General features: G+C 53.4%; 1 protein-coding gene across 3 annotated transcripts; it reads left to right on the forward strand.

Annotated features, from left to right (window-relative positions):
• The first annotated feature begins 987 nt into the window (after positions 1 to 987).
• LOC116824952 (butyrophilin subfamily 1 member A1-like) lies at positions 988 to 16,925 on the forward strand. 3 transcript variants are annotated; one of them, XM_032780622.2, is made up of 9 exons: positions 988 to 1,346; positions 5,933 to 6,060; positions 7,487 to 7,828; positions 8,906 to 9,187; positions 11,383 to 11,499; positions 14,218 to 14,238; positions 14,924 to 14,944; positions 15,041 to 15,067; positions 15,647 to 16,925. In XM_032780622.2, exons 2-9 carry the CDS (start codon positions 5,982 to 5,984, stop codon positions 16,156 to 16,158), a joined length of 1,401 nt encoding a protein of 466 aa, XP_032636513.1. In that variant the 5' UTR covers positions 988 to 1,346; positions 5,933 to 5,981; the 3' UTR covers positions 16,159 to 16,925. The 3 variants fall into 3 exon arrangements, with proteins under 3 accessions (XP_032636513.1, XP_032636511.1, XP_032636509.1); XM_032780620.2 differs by lacking the exon at positions 988 to 1,346 and adding an exon at positions 1,454 to 2,181; XM_032780618.2 differs by lacking the exon at positions 988 to 1,346 and adding an exon at positions 1,454 to 1,878.
• Positions 16,926 to 18,113: the final 1,188 nt, after the last annotated feature.

Here is an 18,113-nt window from a genome sequence, read left to right on the forward strand (position 1 = left end):
CATTTGCACATGGAGAGAAAACTGTTCTCTGTTGAGAATTGGGGGAGGGATTGCCTGTCACTGAGTCTTTTCAGTGCCCGGCATGATGGGGCCCTGATCTCGGTCACCATGTGTCTGTGCAACACCCAGCACGAAGGGGCCCTGATCTCGGTCACCGTGTGTCTGTGCAGTGCGCAGCATGATGGGGCCTTGATCTTGGTCACCGTGTGTCTGTGCAGCGCTTGGTGCGACGGGGCCCTGATCTCAGGCACTGTGTGTCTGGGCAGCGTGCAGTGCGACAGGGCCCTGATCTCGGTCACTCTGTGTCCGTGCAGTGCTCAGTGTGACAGGGCTCTGGAGCTCGGTCACTGTGTGTCTGTGCAGTGCCCGGTGCAACGGGGCCCTGATCTCAGTCACTATGTGTCTGTGCAGCACCGGTGCGATGGGGCTCTGATCTCAGTCACTGTGTGTCTGTGCAGCAGCCGGTGTGACGGGGCCCTGATCACGGTCACTGTGTGTCTAGGCGGTGCCTGATATGATGGGGCCTCAGTCTGGCTTGGGACTTTATGGATTTCTTTAATACATGCACTGATATTTGCCATGGCTTTAGCAAACCTAGCTGAGCAAAATGCAGCGCTTCACTCGAGGGCAGCTTGTTCCTCTCCAGGTGGGGGCAGATGACTGGGAGTCAGGGCTCCTGGGTTCTATTTCTGACTCCGGGAGGGGCAGAGGGGTTCCGTAAGGGCAGAGGAGGTATGACGGCTCCTGGGTTTTAGTCATGGATGGAGCTCCAGTGCTTATTTGTTTCTTTCACTGTAGTATCTGAACACCTCCCACCAAAGGGTGTGTTCACCCACCACACCCCCGGTGGGCAGGAGCGAGCACTGTCTGTACAGAGCATTCAGGGACCTTGCCCAAGGTGACCCAGGCAGTCTGTGGCAGAGACTCACAATTCTGGGAAAGAGCCACACGGTGGCAGCAGAGGATACGGAAAGCGAAAGCGAAAGTTACATTTGTAACCAGAGGGGACCACGCCCCAGGGACTGCAATGGGGTTACTACTGATCTGTGCGGCGGGAGGGGAAACCAGCCCCAGGGACTCCAGTGGGTTCCTCCTGATTTACACCGGGTGAGCGAGAGGAGAGCCAGCTCCAGAGACTCCAGTGGGTTATTCCTGATTTACACCGGGTGAGCGAGAGGAGAGCCAGCTCCAGAGACTCCAGCGGGGTTACTCCTGATTTACACCGGGTGAGCGAGAGGAGAGCCAGCCCCAGAGACTCCAGCGGGGTTACTCCTGATTTACACCAGGTGAGCGAGAGGAGAGCCAGCTCCAGAGACTCCAGCGGGGTTACTCCTGATTTACACCAGGTGAGCGAGAGGAGAGCCAGCTCCAGGGACTCCAATGGGTTATTCCTGATTCACACCGGTGAGCGAGAGGAGAGCCAGCCCCAGAGATCCAGTGGGTTACTCCTGATTTACACCAGGGAGAGCGAGAGGAGAACCAGCCCCAGGGACTCCAGTGGGTTCCTCCTGATTTACACCGGGTGAGCGAGAGGAGATCGAGCCCCAGGGACTCCAGTGGGTTATTCCTGATTTACACCGGGTGAGCGAGAGGAGATCGAGCCCCAAGGACTCCAGTGGGTTATTCCTGATTTACACCGGGTGAGCGAGAGGAGAGCCAGCCCCAGAGACTCCAGTGGGTTACTCCTGATTTACACCAGGGAGAGCTAGAGGAGAACCAGCCCCAGGCACTCCAGTGGGTTACTCCTGATTTACACTGGGTGAGCGAGAGGAGATCGAGCCCCAGGGACTCCAGTGGGTTCCTCCTGATTTACACCGGGTGAGCAAGAGGAGAGCCAGCCCTAGGGACTCCAGTGGGTTACTCCTGATTTACACCAGGGTGAGTGAGAGGAGAACCAGCCCCAGGGACTCCAGTGGGTTACTCTGGGGGGAGTCCCTGGGGGCATTTGCTGAGGCTGGAACTCGCTTTCAGGACAGGCTCAGCAAGTGCATATGACAGGGAATGCTCCACCCAACTTGCAGGGACAGAGGACAACTGGCTGAACTGAGGGTCTGGGCCCTCAGAGTGTCTGGAGACAAGCATTGCCCCAGAGCTAGGCCTGGCCAGGAGAGGCAGTGAGGGACTGGGCGCGCCCTCCCATGCACTAGAGGATCAGCTTCAACGCGCTGCCAAGGACTGCAGGTACCAAGAGGGGCTCAGGGATCACTCCTGATATTGTCTGTGCACACAGTAGACCTTCAGTCTGTGCATCCCATCCACCCCCTGTCTGTTTGCGCATCCCGTCCACCCCTCAGTCTATCCATCACATACACCCTCTACCTGTTTCTGCATCCCATGCAGCCCTCAGCCCATCTGTGCATCCCATACACCCCCTGTCTGTCTGTACATCCCATACACTCCTCTGTCTGTCTGTGCATCAAGTACAGCCCTCTGTCTGTGCATACCAAACATCCTCTGTCTGTCTGTCTGTCTATCGCATCCAACCCTCTATCTGTCTGTACATCCCATTCACCCTCTGCCTGTCTCTGCATCCCATACACTTCTCTGTCTCTCTGCATCCCTCTATCTGTGCATCCCAAACACCCCTCTCTGTCTGTACATCCCAAACATCCCTCTGACTCTGCATCCCAAACATCCCTCTGACTCTGCATCATATACACCCCTCTGTTCATCTGTGCATGCCATATACCCCTCTGTCCATCTGTTCATCCCAGACACCTTCTGTCTGTCTGTACATCCTATGCACCTCTCTCTCTGTCTGTTCATCCCATGCACCGCTTTTTCTTTCTGTGCATCCCTAACACCACTCTGTTTGTCTATGCATCCCATACTCCCCTTTGTCTGTCTGTGCATCCCATACAACCTTCTGTCCGTCTTTAAATCCCTACAACCTGTCCCTGTCTGTGCATCAAATACACCCCTCTGTCTGAACATCCCATACACCCTCTGGCTGGCTGTGCATCCCATACACCCTCCATTTGTCTTTACATTCCAAACATGCCGTGTGTCTGTCTGTGCATCCCATACACCCTCTGTTTATTAATGTATCCTGAACACCCCTCTGTCTTTCTGTGTATGCCATATGCACCATCTGTGTCTGTCTGTGCATCCCATACACATCCTCTGTCTTTCTGTGCAGCACAACCACCAGTCTGTCCATCTGTACATCACATCCACAGTTCTGTCTTGCCTGTGCATCCCATGTACCCCTCTGTTTTTTGTCTGTGCATCCCATACACCCCTCTGTGTGTCTGTGCATCCCATACACACTCTCTCTCTGTCTGTGAATGCAATACACCCTCTGTGTGTGCATCCCCAACACCCCTCTGTGTGTGCATCCCATATACCCTCTATCTGTCTTTGCATCCCATGCTCCCTTCTGTCTGTCTGTGCATCCCAAACACCCCTCTGTCTGTCTGCACATCCCATATACCCTTCTATCTGTCTGCACATCCCTTACACCCCTCTGCCTGTCTGTGTATCCCATACACCCTCTTCCTGTCTCTACATCCCATACACCCTGTGTGTGTTTTTGCATCCCAAACACCCCTCTGTCTGTCTGTTCATCCCTTACACCCCTGTGTTTGTCTGTGCGTCCCAAACATCCCTCTGTCTGTCTATGCATCCCATATACCCTTTGTCTGTGCATCCCAAACACTCCTCTGTCTGTCTGTACACCCCATACAACCTCTCTCTGTCTGTTTGTGTATCCCATATATGCCCTGTGTCTGTGCATCCCATACAACCCCTCATCTGTCTGTACATCCATGCAATGCTCTGTCTGTCTGTGCATCCCTTATGCCTTCTTTCTGTCTGTCTGTGCATCCCTTGTACACTTCTGTCTTTCCTTCTATGCATCCCATACACCCTCTGCCTGTCTGTGTGTCCCATACACTCCTGTCTGTGTGTTCATCCCAAATACCCCGCTGTCTATGCATCCCATACACACTTCTTTCTGTCTGTGCATCTGAAACATGCCTCTATCTGTCTGTGCACCCCAAACACCCTCTGCTTGTCTGTGTATCCCATGCACCCTCTGCCTGTCTGTGTATCCCAAACACCTTTCTGTCTGTCCGTGCATCCGATATACCCTCTTTCCACCTGTGCATCCCAAACACCCTCTGCCTGTGTACAACCTATATTCACCCCTGTGTCTGTCTGTCCATCCCACAGATCCTCAGCCTGCACTGATAGCATGCTCTGCCCATGCAAGGTTTGAGAATCATGGCCCCAAACACAGGCCTGCACAGCAGATTTGTTCCATCCATAGCCCCTGCGCCCCATGTGCCTTCAAAACTCTGCAGCCACTCCAGCACAAAGGATCGTCTAGCGTCAGGCCTTGCTGAGGCCCTTCCTGAAATCTGGGCACTTTGACTTTGCCAACAGGCCATGTGGTGGGGCTGGCTAGGAACCAGAATTTCCCTTCCGTGGGGAATTCTGACAGGCTGAATAATATTTCTGATCTAATTTGGCATGACATCCCCTGTTTCTGCCCTGCCCCCCAAATTCCCATGAAATGAAAATGCTGCGAAATCTTGATCTTTGTTTCACTCATCATTTCTTGTCTATACAAATGCCTGCAGTTGGGGAGGTCAACTGGTTCCTTTCAACCTTATTGTTTCAGTTTATTTTGTTTAGTGTGTCCTATTGTATATTAAACTGACTATTATATAATATTGTTAAGTGTATTATGATACGTATACTATGGTCTATGTTATATTGACTAATATATAGTGCATATTACATTTGTTATTATAGTAAATGCTAAGTAAGGCTCAGAAGGATTCGATTTGTATCTATAAATGTCAGTAAACATCGATTTTACCAAACTGATAAAAAAAATATTTCTCTCGATGATACTGGAAATTTGCAGATAAGCAAATAAGAATTCTGCTGCCTGGGAACTTCTTAGAGTTATTTAAACATGCTACTATGTGTTTTTTGCCGTGTGATGTGAACAGTTTGTGTTTTACTAGTTATCAAGTGTTCACTTGTGGTATCTCAGCGCTTACTGTCGTTAAATAGTTATCTGACCCTGTCCCCAATAATTTCCCACTGCTGTGAAAATTCAAATAAATAAAAATGGGGGAAAATGTTTAAAACCATGATCTGGTGCAACTGTGGAAAGTTAAATCGATAAAAACTGGGGAAAAAATGCTTAAAACGAACTTTGATTTCATCTATCAAAATTATTTTAAAAAATGAAATCTCCCAAGCCTATATAATTATTATTTTATAATATATATTGTAGTCATTAATCGGTATATGCTATACATTATTAACTACTGTGCATTATATGGAATATTAAATAATATGTATTTTATTTCAGACTTTAATGGGGTAAAAGTCACAGTGAAATTAATTGGAAGGACACATTTCCAAGGCAGTATTTTGCCCTTATTGAACTGAAATGAGTCCTTTGACTTTTCCCCTGTAAAATGTTCTCAAAAGTGGACATGTTCCTGCGAAATATTTCAGTTATGATTAAACTGCTCTTTTCTATGGAAAAGGCACCCAATCCCCAAAAACTTCCCACCCCTTTTCCGCTCGGGCCCATGATTCCTTTCTGCTCCTTTGAAATGTGCAGCCTATAGTCCCAGACATGCTGCCAGCCCAGCAAGCTGTCCAGCATCCCCCAGCACATAACTGGACTGCAGGGTTTGACCCCCAGGCCTTCATCGCTTGTAGCAGGAGCCTCAATTGCTGGAGCTGAAGGAGTAGCTTCTCCAGGTGGTGGCAATAGCAGGCTATTATCCTATTCCATGGAGCAGAGCCTGAAGGGACACATACCCAATGCTTGTGTAGGATTCCTGTGCAGCAGCTTTCCCTCGTGGGATGAACCGCCCTCCTGGTTCCCACTGACACAAGAAGGGGGTCTTTGGGTAAGCAGCTATTCCCCTTCTCATCCCTTTTCTCCTTGTTTTCCCCGTAGTTCATTGGCTCCTGTCCAGCCCTGAGGCCAAGAAGAGCCACCCTGCTAGATGCTGGGAACCCGTCACTCATGCTCCAGTGCTGCCCTGCTCTCCGCCGTCCTCCTGCATGTTCAGGCTGCAGCGGCTGGTAAGGAGACTCTGTCCTTAAAGGTGCTGGGTGGTCACGGGCCCCCAGCCAGCTCTCACATATGGCGGGGACAATCTGGGGTGACTGCCCTGGTAATGCACTGGGCTCAGGGGTGAGAGTGCAGGCTCTAGCACTCACTCACATGCACAATAATGTGTGACAAATGGAATCACTGTCCATCCCTAAGGTAAAAATTGGAGATATACCAATCTCCTAGAACTGGAAGGGACCTTGAAAGGTCATTGAGTCCAGCCCCCTGCCTTCACTAGCAGGGCTAATTTTTGCCTAGATCCTAAGTGGCCCCTCAAAGGATTGAACTCACAACCCTGGGTTTAGCCAGGCTAATGCTCAAACCACTGAGCCTAGCCGCTCGCCCCCATCACATCCCGCATATACACCCTTCTATCCACCTACAATCCATACCATCTACACTCCATCCCATCTCCCACATCCATCCCATAACACAACCCCCATCGCTCCATCCATACCCCATATACACCCCTCTATCCACTCACATCCATCCATTCCATTACCAAGGCGCATCCACCAACACCATCCCCATACACAGCCCTCTCCATCCATATAAACACACCTTCTATCCACCTACATCATCCATCCACCCATCCACTCCCCACATCCATCCAATAACACAATTCTCCTCACTCCATCCATCCCCATAATACACGCTCTATCCACCCACATACCATCATACACACCCCTATACATACCCCTCCATCCATCCACGCCACATCCTCCACAATAACACACCCTCCCTCCATCCCCATATACACCCTTCTATCCACCTACATCCATCCATCCACCCATTCATCTCCCCACATCCATCCCCATACACACCCTCCATCCATCCACCCACATCCATCCCCATACACACCCCTCACTTCATCCCCCTCCATCCATCCCCATATACACCCCTCTATCTTCCCACATCCATCCCTATACACACCCCTCACTCCATCCCCCTCCATCCATCCCCATAGAAACCCCTCTATCCACCCACATCCATCCATCCACCCGTCTCCCCACATCAGTCCCCATACACACCCTTCTATCCATCCACCCACAACCATATACAGTCCTCCATCCATCCCCATATTGACCCCTCTATCCTTCCACCCATTCCCCCCATAACCATCCCCATACATACCCCTCTGTCATGCATCCATCCATCCTCCTTCCTTTCCCATACACACACCCCTCCATCCTGGCCTCCACATACACACCATTCCTTCCTCCCTGCCTTCTTCCCCCCACTCTACCCCTCCCTCTCCTGCTCACAGCTCTCCCTGAGCCCATCTCTCCAGAATCCACTGGGTGGTGGGGTTGGGGGCTGGGTTGTATGAGAGGTGAAGCCGCTTCCCACCACTCCCCTCTGACCCCAGGCTTGTCTCTCTGCCCTTTTCCCCAGTGAGTTTCCAGGTGCTGGTTCCTGCCGACCCCCTCTCTGCCCCACTGGGGGGCACTGTGCTGCTGCCCTGCCACCTCTCCCCCGCGCTCAGCGCCCAGGCCATGCGGGTGAAATGGAGCCGGCCCAAGCTAGGCCAGGACGTCCACGTGTACCTTCCGGATGGGAGCGAGGTGCAGGGTGAGAGGTACCGGGGCAGGACGGAGCTCCTGCGGGATGGGATCCAGAGCGGTAGCCTGGCCCTGCGGATCCGGAATCTCACCCTGCGGGATGAAGGAAGCTACCTCTGTGACTTCCAGTCCGACACCTACTTCAGCGATGCCGCATTGGAGCTCCGCCTGACGAGTAAGTGATCCTGGGGTGGGGAGAGGCTGGATTCAGCCTGCGCATCTCTGGGGCTGGGGGAGATGGCAGGGGGTACTTCCCCATGCAGCCTGCTGAAGTCACAGGCCAGAAACCCTCCCCCAGTGACTCCTCCATCCAGCTCAGCTTTGGTGAGCCAGAGCAGAGCCTGTGAGGCAGAGACGCCCAGGCTGCATGTAAGGACCCCGAGGGATGTGGGCTCCCCAGCAGCCCGACAGAGCCTCCTTCCCTAGAGAATGCCCTGCAATGGCAGATATGTGCCCCTAATTTCCAGTGTGGATATCTGAGCTCCAGTGCCCAGCTGTCGGCTCTCCCACTCCCTATATCTGAGGAGCCTTCTACCCTCAGAGACTCTTGCCTGGGTAGAGCCCAGCAAGAGAAGTGTTGTAAGCCGTGGGAGGTAACAGTCCTGTTCTCTGTGGTGCTAGTGAGGCATCAGCTGGATGCCTGTGTCCAATTCAGGGGGCCACAAAACCATGGACAAGCTAAGGGGGTCCGGAGAAGAGCAATAAAACAATCAAAGATTTAGAAAACCGGCTCTAGGAGGAAAGGTTGAAAGAATGGGGCATGTCTGGGCTTCAGAAGAGAAGACTGAGGGGGCACCTGATAACAACCTTCAGATATGTGAGGGGCTGTTACAAAGGGGACGGGGATCATGTGTTCGTCGTGGCCACTGAAGGTAGGACAAGAAGTAACGGGCTTAATCTGCAGCAAGGGCGACTGAAGTGAGATATTAGGGAAATCTTTGTAACTCTATGGGGAGTTAAGCTCTGGACCAGGCTCTAAGGGAGGTTGTGGAAACCCTGTCACTGGAGAGTTGTAAAAACCGTTTGGACAAACACCTCTCAGGGATGGTCTAGGTTTCCTTGATCCTGCCTCAGCGCAGGGGGCTGGACATGATGATACCAACCAGCCCGACGTTTCTGTGACTCTGAGTCTTCTCTTGGGTAAACTGACTTACACGGGGGTAGGTGAGAGGGGAACCAGGCCCTGGTGTGACCAGCAGCAATGAGGAGAGCATGAAATCAAGGGAGAATTCCTGTTGATCTGTTTCCCCAGGCTCTGGTTCGGATCCTCTCCTCGACATCGGTTTGTACGAGGACCAGGGGGTCTCGGTCACATGTCTCTCTGCAGGGTGGTACCCGGAGCCCAATGTGCTCTGGAGAAACAGCCATCAAAAAATCCTGACTCCAGAGTCCGAACAGAAACTGCAAAGTGACGACGGCTTATTCAACGTCTCTAGCACCATGGTGATGACCGAGAGCTCGGATCCAGCACTGACCTGCACCCTCAGCCCTGGCTCTCCCGGCCCAGAGAAAGTATCGGCCATTCTCATCTCTGGTGAGCTGCTGATGGAACAAGGAAACAGAGCTGGAGCCAGATCTCCACTGGTGGAGAATGGCATTTATAGATAGTGAGAACTTTATGGCAGGGGCAATCTCTTACTGTGTGTCAGTAGAGCGCCCAACGCAGCAGGCCTTGATCTCGGTCACTGTGTGTCTGTGCAGTGTTCAGCACGACAGGACCCTGATCTCGGTCACTGTGTGTCAGCATGACGGGACCCTGATCTCGGTCACTGTGTGTCTGTGCAGTGTTCAGCACGACAGGACCCTGATCTCGGTCACTGTGTGTCAGCATGACGGGACCCTGATCTCGGTCACTGTGTGTCTGTGCGCAGTGTCAGCCACGAGACCCTGATTCTCGGTCACGGTGTTGTCTGTGCGTTGTTCAGCACGACGGGACCCTGATCTCGGCACTGCAGTGTTAAATGTCTGTGAGTGTTCGTAGCATTACGGACCCTGATCTCATCACGTTGTCTTGCACCGTCGCCCTGGAGAGGGCCTTTGATCTCGGTCACTGTGTGTCAGCACGACGGACCTGATCTTGTTGCACTGATGTGTCTGTGCAAGGTCCAGCACGAATGGGACCCTGATATCGGCACTGTCGTGTTCTTTCGTGGCAGCTGGTCAGCATATGGACTCTTCTTTGGTTCTGTGTTTGTCTAGCCCCTTAGCTGCGACAGTAGGTTCCGGTCGGGTGATGCTAGTGACTCAGGTAGGTCGATACGAATTGTAATAAATAATAAGTAGTAATATCCTGATTAGAGTTTGATTTGAAAATGTCAACGCAAGATGCATTTTTTGTTGGAAGCAAACCTCTTACTGGAAACGTGTCTATTTCAACCAGATATTTGACTTAAGATAGTCAAATCGAATCATTTTGACTTTCTCATTTTGTTTCAAATCCATCCTTTGGATTCAGTTGTTTGGATATTATATTATAATTGGCATATTGTTACCTCTACTAAGATTATGTATATTTATACATTATATATTTATATTTGTTGGGAACAAAAAGTTCCTCCGTCCTATCTTGGTGTCCTGCGCTGATTGGCAGATTTTGCTAGCCTCAAAATTTCCTGTGTTGATCAGTCAGTTGGGAGGTTTGGGAGGACCCGGGCCCGCCCTCCTACTCAGGTTCCAGCCCAGGGCCCTCTGGATTTGCAGGCTGTCGTAATGCCGCCTGTGTAACAAGCTGCATGACAGCTAACACTCCTGCGCTACTTCCCCCAGGCCTCCTCCAAACACCTTCTTTATTTCACCACAGGGGACCTTCCTCCTTGGTTCTGATTAACGCTTGTATCCTCAGTCCTCCAGCAAGACACCCTCCCTCCCTCAGCTCCCTTGTGCCTCTTGCTCTAGGGTGACCAGATGTCCCGATTTTATAGGACAGTCCTATTGGGGCTTTTCCTTATATAGGCACCTTATTACCCCCCACCCCCATCCCGATTTTACCACTTGCTATCTGGTCACCTATCTTGCTCCCAGCTCCTCACACAGCGCTACCACAAACTGAAGATGAGCTCCTTTTTAAAACCCAAGTGCCCTGGATTAGGCCTGCCTTACTTTATTCTAGCAGCTTCTTGTTTGGCTCAGTGTTTCTAATCAGCCTGTCTGCCTTAATTGTTTCCAGAAAGATCCTGATTGTTCTGGAACCTTCCCTGTTACCTTACCCAGGGAAAGGGGACCTACTTAACCTGGGGCTAATATATCTGCCTTCTATCACTCTCCTCTAACCATCTGGCCTGACCCTGTCACAATACTAAACCCATAAGATATATTTTTATTTAATAGTTTGTATTGTATTGTAACCTTTTGACATTACCAAAACCAAAACGGGTTGACGTCATTGAAATGAAACATTCTGAGGGCTCAGAACTGGATTTTTTTAAATTTTCTTTCTGACATTTCACCCGTACATTCCAACCAAGAACACAAACAAATTTTGATATATCGAAATTTCCGGTGGAATGGAAAGTCCATTTTCCAACCAGTTTGCCTGATATTTCTAATGTTAAAAAGCAATCTCAGGAAATAAATATTAACAAAAGAACTGATTCCAGCCTTTTCTATCTAGCACAAGGAGCTAAAAGGGTCCCACAACCTGTTACTAGGTTTGTTAATTATTTTGTCTCACATTTGCATGGGGTGGAATGAGTCACATGAGTTAACCTGTGTTCTTCTCTTCCCCTGCAGATACTTTCTTCCCCAGAGTTTCCTCCTGGCGGGTCCTCCTCTTTGTAATCCTGGCGATCTGCATTTGCTTCCTCACCTTGGCTGCCCTCTGCCTATGGAGGATTCACAAAGAGAAAGGTAAAGCTCCTGATTAACCCTTTTGCCACTGGAAAGAAAGAAACGAAACGTCCTTCGACTGATCTGCAGGTCCTTGGCGCTGTAGGCCGCATAGATCCTCGGACACTCACATGACTTGACCCTCCCTTTTTCTGCTTAGGCATATTTTCCCCATAACTGGTAATTCATGTTAAGAGAGGAAAGGAAATTAATCTTCACTTGGGTGTCAGATGTTATAACATTTCCCAGCCCTTCCGTTATCAGCATTTTCCTTGTGCGTAGCCACGGTGCTGACATTTGTTTTTGCTGGTAGGTGCTCCACCCCCTCTCCACCCTGAGGCCCTGCCCCAACTCTGTCCCCACCCCCAAGACTCCCCACCCACCCTCTGCTTGTTCCTCTCCGCCCCCTCCCCCGAGTGCCTCCCGCGCACTCCTCTCCGCCCGCTCCCCAAGTGTCCACCCATTTGCTGCTCCCTCCTCTCCACCCGCAAGTGCCTCCTGCCCACACTCACTCCTCTCCACCTCTGAGTGCCTCCCACCTGCTCCTCTCCACCCCCTCCCTCAAGTTTCCCTCCATTCACCCACCCGCCACTTGCTCCTCTCCATCCCTGAGCGCCTCCTGCCTGATCCTCTCCACCCATTCCCCCAAGTGTCCCCCTGCCTGCCAGCCCACCACTCGCTCCTCTCCACCCCCCAAGTGTCTCCCGCCTGCGCTCGCTCCTCTCCACCCCTCCCCTTTGTGTCCGCCCACCCGCTGCTCCCTCCTCTCCACCCCAGAGCACCTCCCGCTCACTCCTCTCCACCTCCTTCCCCAAGTGTCCTGCTGCCCACCCACCCTGCTTGCTTCTCTCCACCAGCAAGTGCCTCCTGCCCACGCTTGCTCCTGTCCGCCCACTCCCCTGAGTGCCTCCCGCCCACTCCTGTCCGCCCCCACCCCCGAGTGTCCCGCCTGCCCACCCGTCACTCGCTCCCCTTCACCCCCCAAGTGCCTCACGCTCACTCCTCCCCACTCCCTCCCCCAAGTGTTCTCCAGCCACCCATCCGCTGCTTGCTCCTCTCTGCCGCCGAGTGCCTCCCTCCTGCTCCTCTTTGCCCCCTCCTTGAGTGCTTCCCCCTGCCCACCTGCCACTCACTCCCCTTCACTCCCAAGTGCCTCTTGCCCATGCTCACTCCTCTCTGCTCCCTCCCTCGAGTGTCCCCCACCCACCCACCTGATGCTTGCTTCTCTCTGCCCCTAAGTGCCTCCCATCCGCTCCTCTCTGCCCCCCCGAATGCTTCCCCCTGCCCACACACACTGTGCTCACTCCTCTCCATCCCCAAATGCCTCCTGCCCACTCCACCCCCTCCCCCGAATGTTTCCCCTGCCCACCCACAATGTGCTCCCTCCTCTCCATCCCTGAGTACCTCCCACCCGCACTTGCTCCTCTCTGCCTCCTCCCAAGTGTCCCCCCATCCACCCACCACCGCTCGCTCCTCTTAACCTCCAAGTGTCTCCCACCCACTCCTCTCCACCCCTTCCCTCGAGTGTCTGCTTGCCTGCTGCTCGCTCCTCTTCAACCGGAAGTGCCTCCTGCTCAGGCTCACTTCCCTCTCCCGAGCGCCTCCCGCCCACTCCTTTCTGCCTCCTCCCCTGAGTATCCCTCCATCCACCCACCCACCATTCACTCCTCTCCACCCCTGGGTGCCTCCCGCCTGCTCCTCTCTGCCCCCTCCCCCAAGTGTCCCCCGACCCACTCGCCTGCCCACCGCTCACTCCTCTCCATCTCGGAGTGCCTCCTGCTGCACTTGCTCTTCTCCACTCCTTCCCCCAGTATCCTCCCAACCGTTGCTCCCTCCTCTCCACTCCAGAGCACCTCCCGCCCACTTCTCTCCGCCTCCTTCCCCAAGTGTCCCGCTGCCCACCCACCCCGCACTTGCTCCTCTCCACCTCCAAGTGCCTTCTGCCTGCGCTCGCTCCTCTCAGCCCCTCCCATGAGTGTCTCCCCACCAGCCACTCGCCCCTCTCCACCCCCAAGTGCCTCCCACTCATGCTCACTCCTCTCTGCCCCCATCCCGAGCGCCTCCCACCCACTCCTCTCCGCCCCTTCCTCTGAGTGTCCCCCACACCCACCCACCGCCGCTCACTCCTCTCCACCCCCAAGCACCTCCTGCTTGCTCCTTTCTACTCCCTCCCCGAGTGTCCCCTACCTGGCACTTGCTCTTCTCCGCCCCCAAGTGCCCCCCACCTGCACTCACTCCTTTCTGCCCCCTCCCCCGAGTGTCCCCGCCATCCACCCACCCGCTGCTTGCTCCTCTCCACCCTGAGTGCCCCCCGCCCACGCTCACTCCTCTCCACCCCTGAATACCTCCCGCCCACTCCTGCCTGCTCTCTCCCTGAGACCCCACGCACCTACCACTTGCTCCTTTCTACCCTCTCCTGCCTTGAGGCAAAGTGACGGGGGGAGAGTGCAGAGAGGAGCAAGCGGAGAGGCAGGAAGAGGTGCAGCACAGGTGGGGCCACGGGGGAAGAGGCCAAGTGGGGGCGGGGCCTTGGGGTGGAGTGGGAGTGGGGTCTGTGAGTGTATTTTTTTTCTGCGTACCACAGTAGCCTCTAGATACCCCACCTGAGATCCATGCCCCCTTGTGTCGGGTGCTGCACAGACACCCAGGGAGAGATGGTCCCTGCTGTCCTGAGAGTTAACAACACCCTCTGGTGGCCAGTGCCCTGTCTGTGAATGTGTTTCTCCGTTTGTTTTACAGGTGCCATCTACACAGAGCTAAGTATGTTTCTTCTTCACCTTCAGCCATTCGTGAGGGTTGGGCCATGTTAACTCAGACTGCGTAATGACTCCTTTAAATCAGGCTCCACCGGGCGAGGTTTCTGGTAGCGCCGGCGCAAGCGGCTGGGGGAAAGCAAATGCCCTAGCAAATCCGGGGCTGTGGGGTTACGCCCAGAAAGGCAGTGAGTGGTTCCCTTAGGGGATCCATCAGTCCTTCCCACCCCAGCATGGTGTCTAGATTGTGGGTGCAGTTTTTGGACTGAAACTTTGTTTTCAGTGAAAAATGCAGATTCGATGACACCAAAATGTGTTGTGAATTCATGTCCATTTCCACCAGTTGTTTGAGTTGGGGAAAAAATGAAATCAACTAAAATGCTGAAGAAAATCAAAATGTTTGGCTTTGACCTTCCCAATGTGATCCATGTGGATTTTTCCTCTCAGAATTGTCTTGAATTTCAAGTATACAAAAATAAGTTCAAAAAGGCTCAGATCTGGAACTGAAAGTTTTGTTTGGGTCGAGGAGGTTCTTCTGCTAGGACAAGGGAGGTGGGCAGACTTAGGCTACCCTGGATGTCTCTGAGCATCGGTTCTCCCAGCGGTGTGAGTTTAATGCTGGGCCCAGAGCGAGAAATGGACGGGTTTGGAACCCAGGCCCCAGCTAACGTGCTGTCTCTTTGTTTCCACAGAGGAAAGCCACGGCAGACCTAGTGAGTATGAATTTGATCTCTAGACTATATGTAACTTAGCTGGGCAGCTGACTGCCCTGGACTAAGCCCTGCCCTGTTGTTCTCTTCTCATTTCAGGTTGGAAAGAAGCATTTCGCAAAGCCGGTAAATCCAAAACGGGGAGTTAGGTCTAGCGGGATATGAGTGGGCAACTGGGAGTCAGGACTTCTGGGTTTTAAGATTGGCTGTGAGAGGGGAGAGGAGTCTAGTAGTTAAGGAAAAGTGGGGGCTGGGAGTCAGGACTCCTGGGCTTTATCCCCAGCTCTGGGAGGGAAGTGGGGTCTGGTGGGTTATCAGTGGGCAACTGGGAGTCAGGACACCTGGGTTCTAACATTGGCCATGGGATGGGGGAGGGATCTAGTGGGTTATCGGTGGGCAGCTGGGAGTCAGGACTCCTGGGTTCTAACAGTGGCCGTGGGAGGGGAGAGGGTCTAGTGGGTTATGGGGAAGTGCGGTCTGGGAGTCAGGACTCCTGGGTTCTGTCCCAGCTCTGAGAGGGGCATGGAGAGTCGTGGTTTAAGCAGGGTGCACCATGCTCCTAGGCAGATGTTTCTCCCAGCTTTTGCTGGAGTTTTGCTTTAAAACGTCTCATTCTCCAGCTGGACCAATTTAAGGCTTTGAAATGAGCAAACTGCCTTCCCTGAAACTGTCCCCACTCCCCGCCCCCCATCTGTCTGTCTCTAGCGGACGTGACCCTGGACCCGAGAACAGCTCACCCCAGTCTGGAGCTGTCTGCAGAGAGGAAGAGCCTAAGGAACACAGGTCCGAGACAATCACTGCCTGATGGCCTGGGGAGATTCGACGTGTACTCCTGCGTGCTGGGCTCCGATGGCTACGAGTCAGGGATGCATTACTGGGACGTGGAAGTGCCTGGCACAGGGGGCTGGGCTCTGGGCGTCACCAGGGAGTCTGCCAGCAGGAAGGGATGGTTCAATTTCAGCCCCAAGCAAGGCACATGGGCCATCCAGTTCTCCAGGGGCCAGTACCGGGAAGTCACTGCAGAATGGAGCCTGCTGGACCAGTCGCAGAGCCCTAGCAAGATCAGAGTGTATCTGGACTATGAAGGAGGGGTTGTGTGCTTCTACGATGCTGACACCATGGCCCCCCTCCACACCTTCACTGCCTTCTTTACTGGGAAGATCTACCCGTTCTTCTGGGTCTGGTCCGTAGGGACCTCCCTTAGACTGTGTCCCTGAGCCTTTTCCAGCCAAATCGCTGCACATGCAAACCTGCCGACGCAACACACCAGCCACCACAATGGAGGGGAGGGTGAAAGAGACGCATGTGGTGTCGGTATGGGCTGTGGCCATGTTTTATTAGTGATGACCCCTGGCTGGAAGGCTGTTTTCACACTATGTGAATGGGAATAAACCTGTTCTTCAAAAAAGAAAAGTAAATTCCATCACACGCAAAGGTAACATCCACCTCTGACAAAGTGGAAATCGTCTGTGATATTTTTATGACACTTATATGTGCCTCAGTTTCCCCTACGTGCTGCTTTGTTACTCAATGGGGGGAAAAGGGCTGTTTGCTCTCAGAGCAAGCTAAGAGACATAGGTGTGGGTGTCGCCCAGCTATCTGGGCCTCAATCCCCATATCAGTGGAGCAACTGGGAATACCATGGCAAATCTAGTCACCAGGACCTTGGCACCTACCATCCAAGGACCCAGAGGGAGATGGATTTCGTCTCCAAAGGGAGCAGAGCAACATCCGCTCGCTGGAGAACAGAGGACTGGAGAGTCAGGAGGAGCGGGTATAAGATTTGGCTGCTCACCTGAAGTCTGACCGAAGAGGTCAGAGGGGGAGACAGATGGAGCTTGTCCATGGGGGTTCACTACAGCTTGGCTGGGCTCTGGACTGACCAGAAAGGTCTGTACTTTAATGTTCAGTTCTCTGTGCTAACCTAAGAACTTCCTAGGCTTTGTCCAGCTGACTAATAAACCCTACTGTTTTGACAATGCTATTTGAATGTCACTGCAAATCCTGGCTGAGGTGCATGAATCCCTGAAGCGTGGACAAGTCTCTACGACAGGGGTGGGCAAACTACAGGCTGCAGGCCAGATCCAGTCCACCAGCCATTTTAATCCAGCCCTCGATCTCCCACTGGTGCAGGGTATGGGGCTTGCCCCACTCCGGTGATCCAGCTGGGGAGCAGGGTCTGGGGCCGCTCCGTGTGGCTCCCGGAAGCAGTGGCATGACTCCTCTCTAGCTCCTAGGCATAGAGGCACCCAAATGCTGTCCACAACAGCTCCCATTGGCTGGGAACCACAGGGACAGGGCAGCGTGCAGAGCTGCCTAGCTATGCCTCTGTGTCAGAGCCAGAGAAGGGACATGCTGGTGCTTCCAGGAGCCACTTGAGGTAAGTGCCACCCGTATTGTACCCCTGAGCCTCTCCTCGTGCCACAACCCCCTGCCTCAGCCCTGATCCCCCTTCTGTGCTCCAAACCCCTTGATCCCAGCCCAGAGCACCCTCCTTCACCCCAAACTTCTGATCCCCAGCCCCACCCCAGAGCCCACATCCCCTGTACCCAACTCTCTGTCCCAGTCCTGATCCCCCTCCCGCCCTCCAAACTCCTCGATCCCAGCCTAGAGCACCCTTCTGAACCCCAAACCCCTCATCCCCAGCAACACCCCAAAGTCTGCACCCCCACCCAGAGCCTGCACCCCTTCCTGCCCTCTGAACCCCTCAGTCCCAGCCCAGAGTACCCTCCTGCACCCCATACCCCTCATCCCCAGCCCCACTCCAGAGCCCACACCCCCAGCCAGAGCCTGCACCCCCTCCTGTCCGCCGAACCCCTCAGTGCCAGACCGGAGCACCCTCCTGCACCCCAAACTCCTCAACCCCACCCCAGAGCCCGCACCCTCAGCCAGAGCCCACATCCCCTGTACCCAACTCTGTCCCAACCCTAAGTCCCCTACCATACTCCAAACCCCTTGGCCCTACCCCTGCCTCATTGATTTTGCTATGTACACCAATATGAAGGTGATGTGTGACACATCACCTCCATATTGGTGCACATAACAAAATTCATTCCGCACATGGCTGGGAAAAATTAGAGAGAACACTGGCCAGGTGCTTAGGTAACAGGATCCGGTAACCAGACTGCAGTGGGTCAGCACCCAATTTCTCTCTTCTTTTTGCTGCTCTGTC

This window comes from Chelonoidis abingdonii, chromosome 13 (genome assembly GCF_003597395.2).
Source record: "Chelonoidis abingdonii isolate Lonesome George chromosome 13, CheloAbing_2.0, whole genome shotgun sequence".
Classification (NCBI taxonomy): domain Eukaryota; kingdom Metazoa; phylum Chordata; order Testudines; family Testudinidae; genus Chelonoidis; species Chelonoidis abingdonii.

Excerpts from the sequence above, each read along its gene's own strand:
- LOC116824952 (XM_032780622.2), top strand. The coding sequence starts at position 5,982 with ATGCTGGGAACCCGTCACTCATGCTCCAGTGCTGCCCTGCTCTCCGCC. Across the intron at positions 7,829-8,905 it reads ATTGGAGCTCCGCCTGACGA|GCTCTGGTTCGGATCCTCTC; the intron begins GTAAGTGATCCT and ends CTGTTTCCCCAG. Across the intron at positions 9,188-11,382 it reads ATCGGCCATTCTCATCTCTG|ATACTTTCTTCCCCAGAGTT; the intron begins GTGAGCTGCTGA and ends CTTCCCCTGCAG.